This window comes from Labrus bergylta, chromosome 19 (assembly GCF_963930695.1).
Source record: "Labrus bergylta chromosome 19, fLabBer1.1, whole genome shotgun sequence".
Taxonomy (NCBI): domain Eukaryota; kingdom Metazoa; phylum Chordata; class Actinopteri; order Labriformes; family Labridae; genus Labrus; species Labrus bergylta.
In genome coordinates this window covers 4666518-4688383 of record NC_089213.1, presented here as the reverse complement: position 1 = coordinate 4688383, position 21866 = coordinate 4666518, and the positions used below count along the sequence as shown (strand labels likewise).

The 21866-nt window shown below is 42.5% G+C and overlaps 1 protein-coding gene across 1 annotated transcript in view; it reads left to right on the top strand.

The window, feature by feature from the left end:
* eppk1 (epiplakin 1) overlaps positions 1 to 21866 on the top strand; it is a 39516-nt gene that overhangs the window by 2922 nt on the left and 14728 nt on the right. The window contains exons 2-3 of the mRNA XM_065947852.1: positions 2589 to 2716; positions 4667 to 21866. The exon at positions 4667 to 21866 is cut by the window's right edge and continues 14728 nt beyond it. Of these exons, the coding sequence (XP_065803924.1) occupies positions 4681 to 21866 (17186 nt within the window). The 5' untranslated portion in view covers positions 2589 to 2716; positions 4667 to 4680. The remainder of the gene's footprint in view (positions 1 to 2588; positions 2717 to 4666) is intronic.

Here is a 21866-nt window from a genome sequence, read left to right as displayed (position 1 = left end):
ATTCAGTCATTTAAGATTCTATTTAATCATCATTATCTACTTGTGTTGAGTGCTGAGTGCTGTCAGATGGGGCCCCCTTAGGGCGGTTTCCTACTGTCATTGCACATTTTGCACATTTTTAGCCACTGCTGTGGTTGGAGACTGTAAGGTGCCATTTCTTAAATCTTCACTTGGACAAACTGCTTTTTCTGGTCAGGGGGATGTGAACATGTGAAGACCTGCAGAGCTTCAACTGGATCCGGACTGGAGTCATTTTAAACTCAAACTGAACCCGTTTTAAAGCGGACTCAGTCTGGTAGTCATGTATGATATTTGTTTGGTTCTGTTCTGTTGGTTCTTGATTATCTGTTGTTGAGTTTGATGTATTTTAAAGGCCCATCTAGGGACGGTCAATGAAAATGACTTTAGACTATGAGTGCTGTAGTGTGTGACAACAGTTTACTTGCTTCAACTTGTCTTGAAATGATTGCAATGAGGTCATTTTGACTAGAAATTGGACAGATATACGTGCTGATGTTGGAGGTTTTGCAATGTATTATAAAGTAATATATTTTGTTCAAACTTGCAGAAAATCTTACTGAGGTTGGTGGAAGTTTGTTTCATTGCTGTATTCTCTTATTCATAAGGTAAACTTCTGCACTCTGTCTTACTTGCAAACAGATGTTTATTGGCAACGTTACAGTACTAGATTTTCATCAGGCAGACAGTTGGTAAAAATAGGTTGGATATCTTAAATAGGAAGTGGCTACAAGCATTCAACTAATCATCATTAGGACGACAGCAAATAAACGACAAATAAACACCAGCTTCCTTTGAGAGTGAGATCATACTTACCAACACAGCTACCGGAAGACTAAGAGGCGTTTCTAAATAACATGTCAAAAACACACTGTTTTTGTTTGAGGAGAATCTGTCATTCTACAGAGGATTTTAAAGAATAGGCTTTGGATGCAACAGAGGTTTCCAACATTGTACATCATCATGCATATAAACTGGCCTTTAAAAAACATGCTTAGTCAAAGAGAGTGTTAAAAAGGAAAAGAAAGTCACCATGAAATTCAACACTCTATTCACTCGAGCACAATCGGATCTGTCGGCTCTTTGACAGTGAACTTTCCTCTGTTTTAAAGGACCCTCCCATGTTTGTAAATAAAAGGGGGAATAAGGATTAAAGGTCCCATATTATGCAAATCCCACTTCATGTTTTTCTGACACTAATTTGTGTCCCTAATATGTCTACAAACCCTCCAATTATAAGAAAAGTCCATCCTCTGAGTCTTTTGCCTGCTCCACTTTTCAGAAAATATGTGCTCAAACAGCCCGTTTGGAGATTTTCCCTTCATGAGTTCACAAAGGGCAGTAACCCCTCCCCCAGATGGGTGACACTCCCACAGCTAGGAGTTTGTTCTGCACTCTGAGTCTGCCTTCTCACTGTAAACAATAGGGCATGGAGTGAGAAAGACCAAGCCACCCAAGCCCTTCCAGAGAGGTGCGTGGTCAATGTATGCACATGGTCAATGTATGCTTAGCACCAAACAGCACACAGACACATTTAGCTAAAAAGCTTACAGCTGAAGAGACGGCGACCAAAGAAAAAGCTAAAAGAAAGTAAATGTTAAGGCGTTGCAATGTTAAGGGTTAAAGGGTTCCATGTTTCAACGCCTGTTGTTACAACACTTACAACACTTAAGTTTCAAAGCGTTACGTCTTGGTATGCCAACATAAACAACACATGCTTTGTCAAACACATTCACGAGCTGGCAGAGAGTTGATTTGTAAAGTGTGCATGTAGATGATAAATTGACAAGAAAATGTAACGAGAAAAACAACATTTATTACCATGTGCACCGTGTTATAATGTAAACATTGTTTAAGAGCCAAATGTAACTTGGACTATGCATTCAAAGCAAGTGGGTGAAGCTAGAGAAGGAACAGACAGCTTTCAAGATCCGAGTAATGTAGCCCACACCAGACTTGTTCAGATAGACTTTAAAGGTCACATATTCTCCTCCTTTTCAACCAGTTTAAATAAGTCTCAAAGCTCCCCAAAACATGTCTGAAGTTCCTTGTTGTAAATCCACTCTGATCCTGTATTTGATCATGCCTATAATCCCCTCTATTTCAGCCCTGCACAGAACAGGCTGTTTCTGTGTCTGTAGCTTTAAATGCAAATGAGCTGTGTTCGACCACGCCCCCTCTCTGAAAGGAATTGGGTGGCTTGGAGTTTCTCGCTCCATTTTTTATTTTATTTAACCTTTATTTAACCAGGTAAATTAAGAACAGGATCTCTTTCACAAAGGTCAATGCCCGATTGTTTGCGATGAGAGGGCAGACTCAGAGGGCAAACACATAGCTGTGGGAGTGTCACCCACCTTGGGGAGGGGTTACTGCCCTGTTTGTGGCGGGAACAAGATCCCTCTGAAATGATGTCATCGATGTTACAATCTTTCTAATTCTATCTTTGTTGATAGATGTGTGTCTATCAGTTTCGTTTCATAATGTCACTTAACATGTTAATAAAGTAATAAAATGTGCAAACACAAAAGAGGTTTGATTAACAGAATATATTTTGTCTGTCTTATCTCCAGAGGGACGAAGATTGAAGGCCCCAGGGATCTTACCATAAAAGCCCTGGTACCTTTGGTCTTTATTGCAGATTTCGGAAATTGCCACCAGGGATTCAAGGCTCCTCAAACACTCATAAGGAAACTGAAAGGTTGGTCACAAAGTTAGCCTAAAACTTGAACTTTCATTTTAAAGGTCCCATATTATGCTTTTTCTGGTTTTATATGCCCTTTAGTGTGTTTTCCAAGTGTCCTGTGCATGTTTAGGCACATCTATGTGCAAAAATTCAAAGTCCACGGAAACGCGGCTTCTCCTACGTCCTCCTGTTAGCTGCAGCATTAGCTGCATGTAATGCTCTGTTCTAGCCCCCCTCGATAAAAATTTGTCAGTCCGACATCATTGTCAGTGTGAGATCACTGATCTAAGCCCATTGGCTCGTTGTGGCAAGCCCAGCAGCTCATGTTGCACGCCCGTTAACTTCTGTAGCACGCCCACGATATGCCGTAGCCTGCGGTAGCACAGTAGTGCTAAGGTGCTAATGTTTACGCTCCCCTCGGACGGAGCCAGTGGCTGCATTCCCAATATGGTAAAAAAGGCGGGACATTTCCGAGAACCGTGCTGAGCAACTGACCAATAACGACAGAGCGGATCGGCAGACCAATCAGAGCAGACTTGGCCCACGCGGGTCTAACAGTGTGCATGCAGTACATGAAAACAGACACTTTTTTCGGACTTTAGCTATTGTGAATGTACAAAAGTAGGTACATAGATTAAATATACGAACCCCAAAAAGGGCATAATATGGGCTCTTTAAGTCAGAGTGAGCTTGGATACACTTATTTTTCCTTTTTATTTTCATGCTTACACTGATAGTTTGGCTGGAAAAAAATACCAATCACACATTTTAACCTCAGTATTCTGCTGCAGTATGTTTAACAGTCTACATAGTGAGGCTGGGCCATGGATAGAAAATGTTCACCTTTACATAAACTGAATTAACTCGATAAAGATTACTCTACTCTGATAACTCAATTAAGGCTCTGCAAAGACAACCACAGTCAATCAATCAATTAATTAATCTTTATTTGTATAGCGCTAATTCAAAACAAATGTTATCTCGAGAGGCTTTACAAAAGAGAAGGTAAAAGACCGAAAAACGGGTTAGGGGGAGATGGGATGCAGGAAGGATTTCTCCTTTGCACTGAACATCATCTTTGCACAAACACAGTTCTTAATGGTTTTAGGGTTCTGCTGTCCTAATTAATTCAGGACAGGTTTACAAAGTATTTTGACTATTTTACTATTTTAAGTAAACAACTGGCCATTTTGGGTTAACCAGGTTTTACAATAAGTCCACAGTTTAAAATAAACAGACAGATGTGAAGTGACCAAGAGAGCACACTATGTGGAAGAGAAGAGAAGTTTTTTCAAGCCATACCACTGTTGTCAGATGTCATACAGTCTAAAAGGAATATGCAGTATAAAATTTGACGAGATTTTCAATATAATGGTCATTTTTACCATTTAGAGTGGAGCATTAGTAAGCTAGAGCTTTACATTGGAAATCTCTAAGAGTGAACTTCCTGCAAAGGACTGATTAATATAAATATGGTCAATTAATGTGCAAACTAAGATGCAAGGATTCTCCCTTCACACAGAAAAGTGTTTTTGAATCCCTTTTTAAGGAAGTTTTCAGGCTGCAGAAATTAGGGATGTATGATTGTACTGCATTATTTAGATATATATCATAGATATGGTTGAGACTCCAATATAACTTAAAAGCAACTCCTAATAAACATGACATCAACAGCACAATGAACTACAGGCTACAAATTTATCATACAGTTGCTTAAAGAAAAACCTAAAGTAAACAAAGATTGTCAATTGTTAAATTACGAAGGCAGGATTTATTGCTTGACTGTTTAAAAAAAAACGTGACTACCTTTGATACATAAGATTGAATTGAACCCCGTACAAAGCTTCTTTTTAAAAATCTGTATTTCTATATAATTTTGTGGTGGACATGAAACTTTATTGTTATTTGCAGAAAAAGTGATGAGATATTAAAACCAGTTCCAACTTGTATTTATTTGTCACACAGTGTTGTAAGCCAAGATGGCCTCCATCAGTCAAGATTCTGAAGTGAAGAAAAATGGCTACGCTGAAGGCCATGGACCTGTGGCTGGTATTTTTCTGGAAAAGACAAAGGAGAAGGTAACCATATACCAAGCCATGAAAAAACGTCTACTCAAGCCAGGTACGGCATTAGCCATGCTTGAAGCACAAGCAGCGACAGTGGGCATCGTAGACCCATTAAACAATCGAATACTTACGGTTGAAGATGCTATTAAAGAGGGAATAGTTGGACCAGAGATGAAAGAGAAACTCCAGACAGCAGAAAAAGCTGTCACTGGCTATGTAGACCCCTACACAAATCAAACAATATCTGTATTCCAAGCTATGCGAAAAGATTTAGTCCCCAGAGATTATGGATTGAGGCTCCTGGAAGCACAGATAGCCACAAAAGGCCTCTCTGATCCATCTGATAAGACTAACATGTCAGTTGAGACTGCCATTCAAAAGGGCTACTATGAAAAAGGTTTGCTCAATGATCAGATGTCAGAGCTCAAAGTCTTCTACAATCCAAGCTCTCAAGAAAATCTTGATTACCAAAGTCTCCTGGAGAAATGCACTGTGGAGCCTGACACAGGCCTGCTGCTCCTACCCGTTTGCATCACCTTCAAAGGTCTGCGAAGAGGCATTTCCTCTACTGAACTCCTTGAATCAAAGATCATTGACAAAGAAACATTTGATGACCTTCAGAAGGGGAACACCACAACTCAGGATGTGATGCTGATGGAAACAGTAAAAGAATACCTGGAAGGCAAAGGTAGTATAGCAGGCATTGCTGTACTCTCAACAAATCAGAGAATGAGTATTTACGAAGCGATGAAACAAGGCATACTGATGCCAGGAACAGCACTGGTTTTACTGGAGGCACAAGCCGCTACTGGATTCATGATTGATCCTGTCAAAAACAAAAAGTTCACAGTGGATGAGGCCATCAAGCACAAGCTTTTTGGCCCAGAGTTTCTCGCAAAGCTGCGTTCTGCTGAGAGAGCAGTAACTGGATACAAAGACCCATACTCAGGTGACACTATATCACTGTTTCAAGCCCTGTCCAAAGATCTTATAGTGAAGCAGCATGGAATACGTCTACTTGAGGCGCAAATTGCTACAGGGGGAATAATAGACCCCATTAACAGTCATCGACTTCCCACAGTGATTGCCTTCAAGAGAGGTTATTTTAACGAAGAAATGAATGCCATACTAGAGGATTCAGGGGATGACACCAGAGGGTTTTTTGACCCAAACACAGAAGATAACCTAACTTATCTTCAGCTGATGGAGAGATGCGTCATTGATCCTGCCACTGGACTGTGCCTTCTCCCTCTCCTTGACAAGTCAGACAGGCTAAATTTTAATTTCATTGACTACCAAACTAAAATGGCCTTCAAAGAGGAAAAGGTGAAAGTGACATGTGGAAAGTACATGGGAATGACAGTATCTCTGTGGGAACTCCTGATGTCAGAGTACTTCGATGAAAATCAGAGAAGAGACATCTTTAAAAAATACAGAGAAGGGAAGCTCAATATGAAAATGACCATCACAATGGTTGTGGAAGTCATAGAAAAGTCTGTGAAAACGACTAAAGTTGTTTTTGAAGGTATCAGAGACACTGTCACAGCCAAACAGCTTATGGAGGCAGACATCATTAGCGAGGAGGTCTTGGAGGATCTGAAAAAGGGAAAAAAGTCAGTGAAGGAAGTGGCAGAAGATGAACGAGTAAATGTGTACCTTCAAGGGAAAAGCAGCATTGCAGGTATTCTGCTTCCTGATTCTCAAATCATGACGATCTACCAGGCCAAACAAAAAGGCAAGCTGATGCCAGGAACTGCTTTGATTCTACTGGAGGCACAAGCAGCAACAGGTTTTGTGATTGACCCCATTGGAAACCGGAAGTTTTCAGTTGATGATGCAGTTAAAGCAAAAATTGTGGGGCCTGATGTCTGTCAAAAGCTGCGCTCAGCAGAGAGAGCTGTCACTGGGTACAGAGATCCACATGATGGCAAAATAATCTCTCTATTTCAAGCCATGCAAAAAGATCTCATCGTGAAAGACCATGGAATTCGACTCATGGAGGCACAAATTGCCACTGGAGGGATCATTGACCCAGTCAACAGCCATCGCATACCTGTTCATGTGGCCTATAAGAGGGGTTACTTTGATGAGACAATGAACCAGATTCTGAGTGATCCAAGTGATGACACGAAAGGATTCTTTGACCCCAACAATCTTGAGAACCTGACATACTTGCAGCTCATGGACAGATGTGTAACTGATCCAAGCACAGGCCTGTGCCTCTTGCCACTCAAAAGCAAGATAAAGAAAGTTAACATAGATGATAATATCAGGGAAACACTCAAAACAACAACAGTTTCTGTTAAGTATGGCAGGTTCAAGGGAAAGCACACAACACTCTGGGATCTTATCAATTCAGAGTATCTGACTGAGGACAAAAGACAGGAATTTTTCAAGCTCTTCAAGTCGAGGAAAATCACAATTGAGCAAATCACAGTCACCATTCTGGAGATCATTGAGAGCAAGGAGATAAAACAGCAAGCAGGGCTGAACTTTAAAGGTCTTAGAGGAGAGGTTTCTGTTGTGGATCTCTTGGAGTTGAATATTGTGGATGAAAAAACATACAAGAGTTTGATCGATGGAAAGATAACAAGCACTGATGTAATGGAAATCGACAGTGTGAGATCCTACCTACAGGGGAAAAGCTGTGTGGCTGGTGTAATACTGCAACCCTCCAACCAGAAGCTTAGCATCAATGAGGCTCAGAGAATTGGCATTCTAACACCTGGCACTGCCCTCTGCCTCCTTGAGGCACAAGCAGCTACAGGCTTCATTGTTGACCCCCTAAAAAACAAAAAACTTACAGTGGAACAAGCCCTCAAAGAAAAGGTAATAGGGCCACAGACTTATGAAAAGCTATTGTCAGCAGAGAGGGCTGTAACTGGTTACAGAGATCCATACACTGGTCAAAAGATCTCACTCTTCCAAGCCTTGCAAAAAGATCTAATCGTCAAGCAGCATGGCATCCGTTTGCTTGAGGCCCAGATCGCTACAGGTGGTATCATTGATCCCTTGAAGTGTCTTCACTTACCTCTGGAGGTTGCATACAGAAAAGGATATTTTGATGCAGAACTAACTCAAATACTGTCAGACCCAACTGATGACACAAAGGGCTTTTTTGACCCAAAGACTCAAGACAATCTGACCTACATGGAAATGTTGGGTAGATGTGTTAAAGATGAAGAAACAGGATTGTATCTACTGCCTCTTAATGACAAATTAAAAGCCTCTGACGCCAAGACCAAAGTGTATACTCCCACTGAGATACAGCATGAATTTGAAAAGACGGCCGTGAGCGTAACAGTTGGACGCTATGCTGGAAAATCAGTTTCGCTTTGGGACTTGATTCATTCGGGGTACTTCACTGAGGATCAGCGGCTCGAATTAACTGAAAAATACAGAACAAGGAAGATTAGCACACAAACCATAATCACATTGGTCATTTCAACCATTGAAAAACTGGAAAACAATGAAACTCTCATGGTAATGGGACTAAGAAAGCCAGTCTCTGCACAACAGTTTCTTGATGCGGATATCATTGATGCAGAAACATTCAAACAAGTAAAAGAAGGAAAACTCACTTTTGAAGCAGTTGCCCAGTGTGGACCTGTAAGGGGATACCTAAAAGGAACTGGAAGTATAGCTGGAATTAAAGTTCATCCATCCCAGAAAGTAATGAGTATATATGAAGCAAAAATGGAAGGTCGGTTGACACCTGGCATTGCACTTTTACTGCTTGAAGCGCAGGCTGCCACAGGAGGAGTTATTGATCCTGTCAAAAACAAGGTCTATGCTGTTGATGTGGCAGCAAGAGAGAAAGTCATTGGACCAGATATTCTTGAACAACTTCTCTCAGCTGAGCGAGCTGTTACTGGCTATAGAGATCCATACACAGATGCAACTATATCCCTGTTTGAAGCCATGAGTGAACAGCTAATTCAAAGAAGTGATGGCATTCGTCTTCTTGATGCACAGATGGCAACTGGAGGAGTAGTTGACCCGAATCAGAGTCACAGACTGCCTGTTCATGTTGCCATTAGAAAAGGGTGTCTAGATGAAGAAATGAGCAAAATTCTGTTGAACCCAACTGATGATGCAAGGGGATTCTTTGACCCAAATAACAAAGAAAACCTCTCTTACCATCAGCTCATCAAGCGATGTGAGAAAGATCCTAATACTGGACTACTTCTTCTACCCCTGTATGAAGAAGAATCCCACATGCTTCACACAGATGAGAAAATACAGCTTGTATTCAAAAACAAAACTGTAGCAATAAATGCAGGGAAATTTAAAAATAAAGAGGTGACATTGTGGGAAGTAATGCTCTCTGAATACATATCAGAACAAAAAAGGGAGCAGATCATACAACAGTACAAAACAGGAGTCATGAAAATAGAGGAGATCATTGAAATACTTACTGTAATAATAACAGAAGTATCATCCAAGGAAAGAAAGTTTAAAGGTCTAAGAAAGCAGGTCTCCGCCAGTGAGTTGTATGAGTCAAAAATTATCTCAAAGGAGCTTTTCACACAGATTATACAAGGAGAAGTAACTGAAGAAAAGATAAACAAAATGGAATCCATTCAGAAGTACCTTGGAGCAACGAACTGCATAGCAGGTGTCAGAGTAGAATCTACCAAGAAAATCATGAGTATCTATGAAGCAAAAACCAAAGGCCTGCTGACCCCTGGCACATCTCTTGTGCTGCTGGAGGCACAAGCTGCAACTGGATTTATTATTGATCCAGTGAAAAACAGAAAACTCCCTGTAGAGGAAGCTGTAGTTCAAGGTGTGGTTGGAAATGAGTGGAAAAACAAACTGCTTTCAGCAGAACGAGCTGTAACAGGGTACAAAGATCCATACACTGGAGACACAATTTCTTTGTTCCAGGCCTTGAAAAAAGACCTCATCGTCAAGGATCATGGAATTCGCCTCCTTGAAGCACAAATTGCAACTGGAGGCATAATTGACCCAGTGCATAGTCACAGAGTTCCTGTACAGGTGGCATACCAAAGAGGTTACTTTGATGAGAAAATGAATCAGATTCTGTCTGATCCTGATGATGACACCAAGGGCTTCTTTGATCCCAACACTCAAGACAACCTCACATATCTCCAACTGGTGGAGAGGTGTATTACAGATCCCATCACAGGCCTTAGCTTATTGGTCATTGTAAAGAAAGGAGAGTATTACTTCTTTGTTGATGAGGCAACCAAACTCATTCTAAAATCTACAACAACAACACGAGCAGGAGGGCAATACCAAGGAACCACAGTGTCTCTGTGGGACCTGCTCTACTCCAAATACATCACTGAGGAAAAAAGGAGAGAGCTTGTACAACAATTCAAGTCTGGATCAATTACAGTTGAACGTTTTCTGGAAATCATCCTAACAATCATTGAGCAACGGACAACAACAACAACCTCATCTTCATCATCATCAATTGTCATGTGCACACCACCTGAGACAAAAGTGGACAGCAGCACAACAACTAAGATAACAACTACAACAACAGAGACACAGAGTTTTCATGGAATTAGAAAGGACGTCACTGCCACTGAGCTGCTCGAATCCAAAATCATTGATGAGAACCTTTACAAAGATCTAAGCGCTGGTAAAGTAACAGTGACTGAAGTAAGTGAAATGAACTCGGTGCGCAAGTACCTTGAGGGGACCAACAGTATTGCAGGAGTGTACCTGCAGTCCACCAAAGAGACCCTGAGCATCTATGAAGCCAAAAGCCGTGGCCTGTTGACTCCTGGTACTTCTCTGGTTCTGCTGGAGGCGCAAGCTGCCACTGGGTTTGTCATTGACCCAGTCAAAAACAAGAAACTTTCTGTAGAGGAAGCTGCAGCTCAAAGAGTAGTTGGCAATGAGTGGAAAAACAAACTGCTTTCAGCAGAAAGGGCAGTCATAGGATACAAAGATCCATACACAGGATCTACAATATCTTTGTTCCAGGCCTTGAAAAAAGACCTCATTGTCAAGGATCATGGAATTCGCCTCCTTGAAGCACAAATTGCCACTGGAGGCATAATTGACCCAGTGCACAGTCACAGAGTTCCTGTACAGGTGGCATACCAAAGAGGCTACTTTGATGAGGAAATGAATCAGATTCTGTCTGATCCTGATGATGACACCAAGGGCTTCTTTGATCCCAACACTCAAGAAAACCTCACATATCTCCAACTGGTGGAGAGGTGTATTACAGATCCCATCACAGGCCTTAGCTTATTGGTCATTGTAAAGAAAGGAGAGTATTACTTCTTTGTTGATGAGGCAACCAAACTCATTCTAAAATCTACAACAACAACACGAGCAGGAGGGCAATACCAAGGAACCACAGTGTCTCTGTGGGACCTGCTCTACTCCAAATACATCACTGAGGAAAAAAGGAGAGAGCTTGTACAACAATTCAAGTCTGGATCAATTACAGTTGAACGTTTTCTGGAAATCATCCTAACAATCATTGAGCAACGGACAACAACAACAACCTCATCTTCATCATCATCAATTGTCATGTGCACACCACCTGAGACAAAAGTGGACAGCAGCACAACAACTAAGATAACAACTACAACAACAGAGACACATGAAGCTCAGAGTTTTCATGGAATTAGAAAGGACGTCACTGCCACTGAGCTGCTCGAATCCAAAATCATTGATGAGAACCTTTACAAAGATCTAAGCGCTGGTAAAGTAACAGTGACTGAAGTAAGTGAAATGAACTCGGTGCGCAAGTACCTTGAGGGGACCAACAGTATTGCAGGAGTGTACCTGCAGTCCACCAAAGAGACCCTGAGCATCTATGAAGCCAAAAGCCGTGGCCTGTTGACTCCTGGTACTTCTCTGGTTCTGCTGGAGGCGCAAGCTGCCACTGGGTTTGTCATTGACCCAGTCAAAAACAAGAAACTTTCTGTAGAGGAAGCTGCAGCTCAAAGAGTAGTTGGCAATGAGTGGAAAAACAAACTGCTTTCAGCAGAAAGGGCAGTCATAGGATACAAAGATCCATACACAGGATCTACAATATCTTTGTTCCAGGCCTTGAAAAAAGATCTCATTGTCAAGGATCATGGAATTCGCCTTCTTGAAGCACAAATTGCCACTGGAGGCATAATTGACCCAGTGCACAGTCACAGAGTTCCTGTACAGGTGGCATACCAAAGAGGTTACTTTGATGAGGAAATGAATCAGATTCTGTCTGATCCTGATGATGACACCAAGGGCTTCTTTGATCCCAACACTCAAGAAAACCTCACATATCTCCAACTGGTGGAGAGGTGTATTACAGATCCCATCACAGGCCTTAGCTTATTGGTCATTGTAAAGAAAGGAGAGTATTACTTCTTTGTTGATGAGGCAACCAAACTCATTCTAAAATCTACAACAACAACACGAGCAGGAGGGCAATACCAAGGAACCACAGTGTCTCTGTGGGACCTGCTCTACTCCAAATACATCACTGAGGAAAAAAGGAGAGAGCTTGTACAACAATTCAAGTCTGGATCAATTACAGTTGAACGTTTTCTGGAAATCATCCTAACAATCATTGAGCAACGGACAACAACAACAACCTCATCTTCATCATCATCAATTGTCATGTGCACACCACCTGAGACAAAAGTGGACAGCAGCACAACAACTAAGATAACAACTACAACAACAGAGACACATGAAGCTCAGAGTTTTCATGGAATTAGAAAGGACGTCACTGCCACTGAGCTGCTCGAATCCAAAATCATTGATGAGAACCTTTACAAAGATCTAAGCGCTGGTAAAGTAACAGTGACTGAAGTAAGTGAAATGAACTCGGTGCGCAAGTACCTTGAGGGGACCAACAGTATTGCAGGAGTGTACCTGCAGTCCACCAAAGAGACCCTGAGCATCTATGAAGCCAAAAGCCGTGGCCTGTTGACTCCTGGTACTTCTCTGGTTCTGCTGGAGGCGCAAGCTGCCACTGGGTTTGTCATTGACCCAGTCAAAAACAAGAAACTTTCTGTAGAGGAAGCTGCAGCTCAAAGAGTAGTTGGCAATGAGTGGAAAAACAAACTGCTTTCAGCAGAAAGGGCAGTCATAGGATACAAAGATCCATACACAGGATCTACAATATCTTTGTTCCAGGCCTTGAAAAAAGACCTCATTGTCAAGGATCATGGAATTCGCCTCCTTGAAGCACAAATTGCCACTGGAGGCATAATTGACCCAGTGCACAGTCACAGAGTTCCTGTACAGGTGGCATACCAAAGAGGCTACTTTGATGAGGAAATGAATCAGATTCTGTCTGATCCTGATGATGACACCAAGGGCTTCTTTGATCCCAACACTCAAGAAAACCTCACATATCTCCAACTGGTGGAGAGGTGTATTACAGATCCCATCACAGGCCTTAGCTTATTGGTCATTGTAAAGAAAGGAGAGTATTACTTCTTTGTTGATGAGGCAACCAAACTCATTCTAAAATCTACAACAACAACACGAGCAGGAGGGCAATACCAAGGAACCACAGTGTCTCTGTGGGACCTGCTCTACTCCAAATACATCACTGAGGAAAAAAGGAGAGAGCTTGTACAACAATTCAAGTCTGGATCAATTACAGTTGAACGTTTTCTGGAAATCATCCTAACAATCATTGAGCAACGGACAACAACAACAACCTCATCTTCATCATCATCAATTGTCATGTGCACACCACCTGAGACAAAAGTGGACAGCAGCACAACAACTAAGATAACAACTACAACAACAGAGACACATGAAGCTCAGAGTTTTCATGGAATTAGAAAGGACGTCACTGCCACTGAGCTGCTCGAATCCAAAATCATTGATGAGAACCTTTACAAAGATCTAAGCGCTGGTAAAGTAACAGTGACTGAAGTAAGTGAAATGAACTCGGTGCGCAAGTACCTTGAGGGGACCAACAGTATTGCAGGAGTGTACCTGCAGTCCACCAAAGAGACCCTGAGCATCTATGAAGCCAAAAGCCGTGGCCTGTTGACTCCTGGTACTTCTCTGGTTCTGCTGGAGGCGCAAGCTGCCACTGGGTTTGTCATTGACCCAGTCAAAAACAAGAAACTTTCTGTGGAGGAAGCTGCAGCTCAAAGAGTAGTTGGCAATGAGTGGAAAAACAAACTGCTTTCAGCAGAAAGGGCAGTCATAGGATACAAAGATCCATACACAGGATCTATAATATCTTTGTTCCAGGCCTTGAAAAAAGATCTCATTGTCAAGGATCATGGAATTCGCCTTCTTGAAGCACAAATTGCCACTGGAGGCATAATTGACCCAGTGCACAGTCACAGAGTTCCTGTACAGGTGGCATACCAAAGAGGTTACTTTGATGAGGAAATGAATCAGATTCTGTCTGATCCTGATGATGACACCAAGGGCTTCTTTGATCCCAACACTCAAGAAAACCTCACATATCTCCAACTGGTGGAGAGGTGTATTACAGATCCCATCACAGGCCTTAGCTTATTGGTCATTGTAAAGAAAGGAGAGTATTACTTCTTTGTTGATGAGGCAACCAAACTCATTCTAAAATCTACAACAACAACACGAGCAGGAGGGCAATACCAAGGAACCACAGTGTCTCTGTGGGACCTGCTCTACTCCAAATACATCACTGAGGAAAAAAGGAGAGAGCTTGTACAACAATTCAAGTCTGGATCAATTACAGTTGAACGTTTTCTGGAAATCATCCTAACAATCATTGAGCAACGGACAACAACAACAACCTCATCTTCATCATCATCAATTGTCATGTGCACACCACCTGAGACAAAAGTGGACAGCAGCACAACAACTAAGATAACAACTACAACAACAGAGACACATGAAGCTCAGAGTTTTCATGGAATTAGAAAGGACGTCACTGCCACTGAGCTGCTCGAATCCAAAATCATTGATGAGAACCTTTACAAAGATCTAAGCGCTGGTAAAGTAACAGTGACTGAAGTAAGTGAAATGAACTCGGTGCGCAAGTACCTTGAGGGGACCAACAGTATTGCAGGAGTGTACCTGCAGTCCACCAAAGAGACCCTGAGCATCTATGAAGCCAAAAGCCGTGGCCTGTTGACTCCTGGTACTTCTCTGGTTCTGCTGGAGGCGCAAGCTGCCACTGGGTTTGTCATTGACCCAGTCAAAAACAAGAAACTTTCTGTGGAGGAAGCTGCAGCTCAAAGAGTAGTTGGCAATGAGTGGAAAAACAAACTGCTTTCAGCAGAAAGGGCAGTCATAGGATACAAAGATCCATACACAGGATCTATAATATCTTTGTTCCAGGCCTTGAAAAAAGATCTCATTGTCAAGGATCATGGAATTCGCCTTCTTGAAGCACAAATTGCCACTGGAGGCATAATTGACCCAGTGCACAGTCACAGAGTTCCTGTACAGGTGGCATACCAAAGAGGTTACTTTGATGAGGAAATGAATCAGATTCTGTCTGATCCTGATGATGACACCAAGGGCTTCTTTGATCCCAACACTCAAGAAAACCTCACATATCTCCAACTGGTGGAGAGGTGTATTACAGATCCCATCACAGGCCTTAGCTTATTGGTCATTGTAAAGAAAGGAGAGTATTACTTCTTTGTTGATGAGGCAACCAAACTCATTCTAAAATCTACAACAACAACACGAGCAGGAGGGCAATACCAAGGAACCACAGTGTCTCTGTGGGACCTGCTCTACTCCAAATACATCACTGAGGAAAAAAGGAGAGAGCTTGTACAACAATTCAAGTCTGGATCAATTACAGTTGAACGTTTTCTGGAAATCATCCTAACAATCATTGAGCAACGGACAACAACAACAACCTCATCTTCATCATCATCAATTGTCATGTGCACACCACCTGAGACAAAAGTGGACAGCAGCACAACAACTAAGATAACAACTACAACAACAGAGACACAGAGTTTTCATGGAATTAGAAAGGACGTCACTGCCACTGAGCTGCTCGAATCCAAAATCATTGATGAGAACCTTTACAAAGATCTAAGCGCTGGTAAAGTAACAGTGACTGAAGTAAGTGAAATGAACTCGGTGCGCAAGTACCTTGAGGGGACCAACAGTATTGCAGGAGTGTACCTGCAGTCCACCAAAGAGACCCTGAGCATCTATGAAGCCAAAAGCCGTGGCCTGTTGACCCCTGGTACTTCTCTGGTTCTGCTGGAGGCGCAAGCTGCCACTGGGTTTGTCATTGACCCAGTCAAAAACAAGAAACTTTCTGTAGAGGAAGCTGCAGCTCAAAGAGTAGTTGGCAATGAGTGGAAAAACAAACTGCTTTCAGCAGAAAGGGCAGTCATAGGATACAAAGATCCGTACACAGGATCTATAATATCTTTGTTCCAGGCCTTGAAAAAAGATCTCATTGTCAAGGATCATGGAATTCGCCTTCTTGAAGCACAAATTGCCACTGGAGGCATAATTGACCCAGTGCACAGTCACAGAGTTCCTGTACAGGTGGCATACCAAAGAGGTTACTTTGATGAGGAAATGAATCAGATTCTGTCTGATCCTGATGATGACACCAAGGGCTTCTTTGATCCCAACACTCAAGAAAACCTCACATATCTCCAACTGGTGGAGAGGTGTATTACAGATCCCATCACAGGCCTTAGCTTATTGGTCATTGTAAAGAAAGGAGAGTATTACTTCTTTGTTGATGAGGCAACCAAACTCATTCTAAAATCTACAACAACAACACGAGCAGGAGGGCAATACCAAGGAACCACAGTGTCTCTGTGGGACCTGCTCTACTCCAAATACATCACTGAGGAAAAAAGGAGAGAGCTTGTACAACAATTCAAGTCTGGATCAATTACAGTTGAACGTTTTCTGGAAATCATCCTAACAATCATTGAGCAACGGACAACAACAACAACCTCATCTTCATCATCATCAATTGTCATGTGCACACCACCTGAGACAAAAGTGGACAGCAGCACAACAACTAAGATAACAACTACAACAACAGAGACACATGAAGCTCAGAGTTTTCATGGAATTAGAAAGGACGTCACTGCCACTGAGCTGCTCGAATCCAAAATCATTGATGAGAACCTTTACAAAGATCTAAGCGCTGGTAAAGTAACAGTGACTGAAGTAAGTGAAATGAACTCGGTGCGCAAGTACCTTGAGGGGACCAACAGTATTGCAGGAGTGTACCTGCAGTCCACCAAAGAGACCCTGAGCATCTATGAAGCCAAAAGCCGTGGCCTGTTGACTCCTGGTACTTCTCTGGTTCTGCTGGAGGCGCAAGCTGCCACTGGGTTTGTCATTGACCCAGTCAAAAACAAGAAACTTTCTGTGGAGGAAGCTGCAGCTCAAAGAGTAGTTGGCAATGAGTGGAAAAACAAACTGCTTTCAGCAGAAAGGGCAGTCATAGGATACAAAGATCCATACACAGGATCTATAATATCTTTGTTCCAGGCCTTGAAAAAAGATCTCATTGTCAAGGATCATGGAATTCGCCTTCTTGAAGCACAAATTGCCACTGGAGGCATAATTGACCCAGTGCACAGTCACAGAGTTCCTGTACAGGTGGCATACCAAAGAGGTTACTTTGATGAGGAAATGAATCAGATTCTGTCTGATCCTGATGATGACACCAAGGGCTTCTTTGATCCCAACACTCAAGAAAACCTCACATATCTCCAACTGGTGGAGAGGTGTATTACAGATCCCATCACAGGCCTTAGCTTATTGGTCATTGTAAAGAAAGGAGAGTATTACTTCTTTGTTGATGAGGCAACCAAACTCATTCTAAAATCTACAACAACAACACGAGCAGGAGGGCAATACCAAGGAACCACAGTGTCTCTGTGGGACCTGCTCTACTCCAAATACATCACTGAGGAAAAAAGGAGAGAGCTTGTACAACAATTCAAGTCTGGATCAATTACAGTTGAACGTTTTCTGGAAATCATCCTAACAATCATTGAGCAACGGACAACAACAACAACCTCATCTTCATCATCATCAATTGTCATGTGCACACCACCTGAGACAAAAGTGGACAGCAGCACAACAACTAAGATAACAACTACAACAACAGAGACACAGAGTTTTCATGGAATTAGAAAGGACGTCACTGCCACTGAGCTGCTCGAATCCAAAATCATTGATGAGAACCTTTACAAAGATCTAAGCGCTGGTAAAGTAACAGTGACTGAAGTAAGTGAAATGAACTCGGTGCGCAAGTACCTTGAGGGGACCAACAGTATTGCAGGAGTGTACCTGCAGTCCACCAAAGAGACCCTGAGCATCTATGAAGCCAAAAGCCGTGGCCTGTTGACCCCTGGTACTTCTCTGGTTCTGCTGGAGGCGCAAGCTGCCACTGGGTTTGTCATTGACCCAGTCAAAAACAAGAAACTTTCTGTAGAGGAAGCTGCAGCTCAAAGAGTAGTTGGCAATGAGTGGAAAAACAAACTGCTTTCAGCAGAAAGGGCAGTCATAGGATACAAAGATCCGTACACAGGATCTATAATATCTTTGTTCCAGGCCTTGAAAAAAGATCTCATTGTCAAGGATCATGGAATTCGCCTTCTTGAAGCACAAATTGCCACTGGAGGCATAATTGACCCAGTGCACAGTCACAGAGTTCCTGTACAGGTGGCATACCAAAGAGGTTACTTTGATGAGGAAATGAATCAGATTCTGTCTGATCCTGATGATGACACCAAGGGCTTCTTTGATCCCAACACTCAAGAAAACCTCACATATCTCCAACTGGTGGAGAGGTGTATTACAGATCCCATCACAGGCCTTAGCTTATTGGTCATTGTAAAGAAAGGAGAGTATTACTTCTTTGTTGATGAGGCAACCAAACTCATTCTAAAATCTACAACAACAACACGAGCAGGAGGGCAATACCAAGGAACCACAGTGTCTCTGTGGGACCTGCTCTACTCCAAATACATCACTGAGGAAAAAAGGAGAGAGCTTGTACAACAATTCAAGTCTGGATCAATTACAGTTGAACGTTTTCTGGAAATCATCCTAACAATCATTGAGCAACGGACAACAACAACAACCTCATCTTCATCATCATCAATTGTCATGTGCACACCACCTGAGACAAAAGTGGACAGCAGCACAACAACTAAGATAACAACTACAACAACAGAGACACATGAAGCTCAGAGTTTTCATGGAATTAGAAAGGACGTCACTGCCACTGAGCTGCTCGAATCCAAAATCATTGATGAGAACCTTTACAAAGATCTAAGCGCTGGTAAAGTAACAGTGACTGAAGTAAGTGAAATGAACTCGGTGCGCAAGTACCTTGAGGGGACCAACAGTATTGCAGGAGTGTACCTGCAGTCCACCAAAGAGACCCTGAGCATCTATGAAGCCAAAAGCCGTGGCCTGTTGACTCCTGGTACTTCTCTGGTTCTGCTGGAGGCGCAAGCTGCCACTGGGTTTGTCATTGACCCAGTCAAAAACAAGAAACTTTCTGTGGAGGAAGCTGCAGCTCAAAGAGTAGTTGGCAATGAGTGGAAAAACAAACTGCTTTCAGCAGAAAGGGCAGTCATAGGATACAAAGATCCATACACAGGATCTATAATATCTTTGTTCCAGGCCTTGAAAAAAGATCTCATTGTCAAGGATCATGGAATTCGCCTTCTTGAAGCACAAATTGCCACTGGAGGCATAATTGACCCAGTGCACAGTCACAGAGTTCCTGTACAGGTGGCATACCAAAGAGGTTACTTTGATGAGGAAATGAATCAGATTCTGTCTGATCCTGATGATGACACCAAGGGCTTCTTTGATCCCAACACTCAAGAAAACCTCACATATCTCCAACTGGTGGAGAGGTGTATTACAGATCCCATCACAGGCCTTAGCTTATTGGTCATTGTAAAGAAAGGAGAGTATTACTTCTTTGTTGATGAGGCAACCAAACTCATTCTAAAATCTACAACAACAACACGAGCAGGAGGGCAATACCAAGGAACCACAGTGTCTCTGTGGGACCTGCTCTACTCCAAATACATCACTGAGGAAAAAAGGAGAGAGCTTGTACAACAATTCAAGTCTGGATCAATTACAGTTGAACGTTTTCTGGAAATCATCCTAACAATCATTGAGCAACGGACAACAACAACCTCATCTTCATCATCATCAATTGTCATGTGCACACCACCTGAGACAAAAGTGGACAGCAGCACAACAACTAAGATAACAACTACAACAACAGAGACACAGAGTTTTCATGGAATTAGAAAGGACGTCACTGCCACTGAGCTGCTCGAATCCAAAATCATTGATGAGAACCTTTACAAAGATCTAAGCGCTGGTAAAGTAACAGTGACTGAAGTAAGTGAAATGAACTCGGTGCGCAAGTACCTTGAGGGGACCAACAGTATTGCAGGAGTGTACCTGCAGTCCACCAAAGAGACCCTGAGCATCTATGAAGCCAAAAGCCGTGGCCTGTTGACCCCTGGTACTTCTCTGGTTCTGCTGGAGGCGCAAGCTGCCACTGGGTTTGTCATTGACCCAGTCAAAAACAAGAAACTTTCTGTAGAGGAAGCTGCAGCTCAAAGAGTAGTTGGCAATGAGTGGAAAAACAAACTGCTTTCAGCAGAAAGGGCAGTCATAGGATACAAAGATCCGTACACAGGATCTATAATATCTTTGTTCCAGGCCTTGAAAAAAGATCTCATTGTCAAGGATCATGGAATTCGCCTTCTTGAAGCACAAATTGCCACTGGAGGCATAATTGACCCAGTGCACAGTCACAGAGTTCCTGTACAGGTGGCATACCAAAGAGGTTACTTTGATGAGGAAATGAATCAGATTCTGTCTGATCCTGATGATGACACCAAGGGCTTCTTTGATCCCAACACTCAAGAAAACCTCACATATCTCCAACTGGTGGAGAGGTGTATTACAGATCCCATCACAGGCCTTAGCTTATTGGTCATTGTAAAGAAAGGAGAGTATTACTTCTTTGTTGATGAGGCAACCAAACTCATTCTAAAATCTACAACAACAACACGAGCAGGAGGGCAATACCAAGGAACCACAGTGTCTCTGTGGGACCTGCTCTACTCCAAATACATCACTGAGGAAAAAAGGAGAGAGCTTGTACAACAATTCAAGTCTGGATCAATTACAGTTGAACGTTTTCTGGAAATCATCCTAACAATCATTGAGCAACGGACAACAACAACAACCTCATCTTCATCATCATCAATTGTCATGTGCACACCACCTGAGACAAAAGTGGACAGCAGCACAACAACTAAGATAACAACTACAACAACAGAGACACATGAAGCTCAGAGTTTTCATGGAATTAGAAAGGACGTCACTGCCACTGAGCTGCTCGAATCCAAAATCATTGATGAGAACCTTTACAAAGATCTAAGCGCTGGTAAAGTAACAGTGACTGAAGTAAGTAAAATGAACTCGGTGCGCAAGTACCTTGAGGGGACCAACAGTATTGCAGGAGTGTACCTGCAGTCCACCAAAGAGACCCTGAGCATCTATGAAGCCAAAAGCCGTGGCCTGTTGACCCCTGGTACTTCTCTGGTTCTGCTGGAGGCGCAAGCTGCCACTGGGTTTGTCATTGACCCAGTCAAAAACAAGAAACTTTCTGTAGAGGAAGCTGCAGCTCAAAGAGTAGTTGGCAATGAGTGGAAAAACAAACTGCTTTCAGCAGAAAGGGCAGTCATAGGATACAAAGATCCGTACACAGGATCTATAATATCTTTGTTCCAGGCCTTGAAAAAAGATCTCATTGTCAAGGATCATGGAATTCGCCTTCTTGAAGCACAAATTGCCACTGGAGGCATAATTGACCCAGTGCACAGTCACAGAGTTCCTGTACAGGTGGCATACCAAAGAGGTTACTTTGATGAGGAAATGAATCAGATTCTGTCTGATCCTGATGATGACACCAAGGGCTTCTTTGATCCCAACACTCAAGAAAACCTCACATATCTCCAACTGGTGGAGAGGTGTATTACAGATCCCATCACAGGCCTTAGCTTATTGGTCATTGTAAAGAAAGGAGAGTATTACTTCTTTGTTGATGAGGCAACCAAACTCATTCTAAAATCTACAACAACAACACGAGCAGGAGGGCA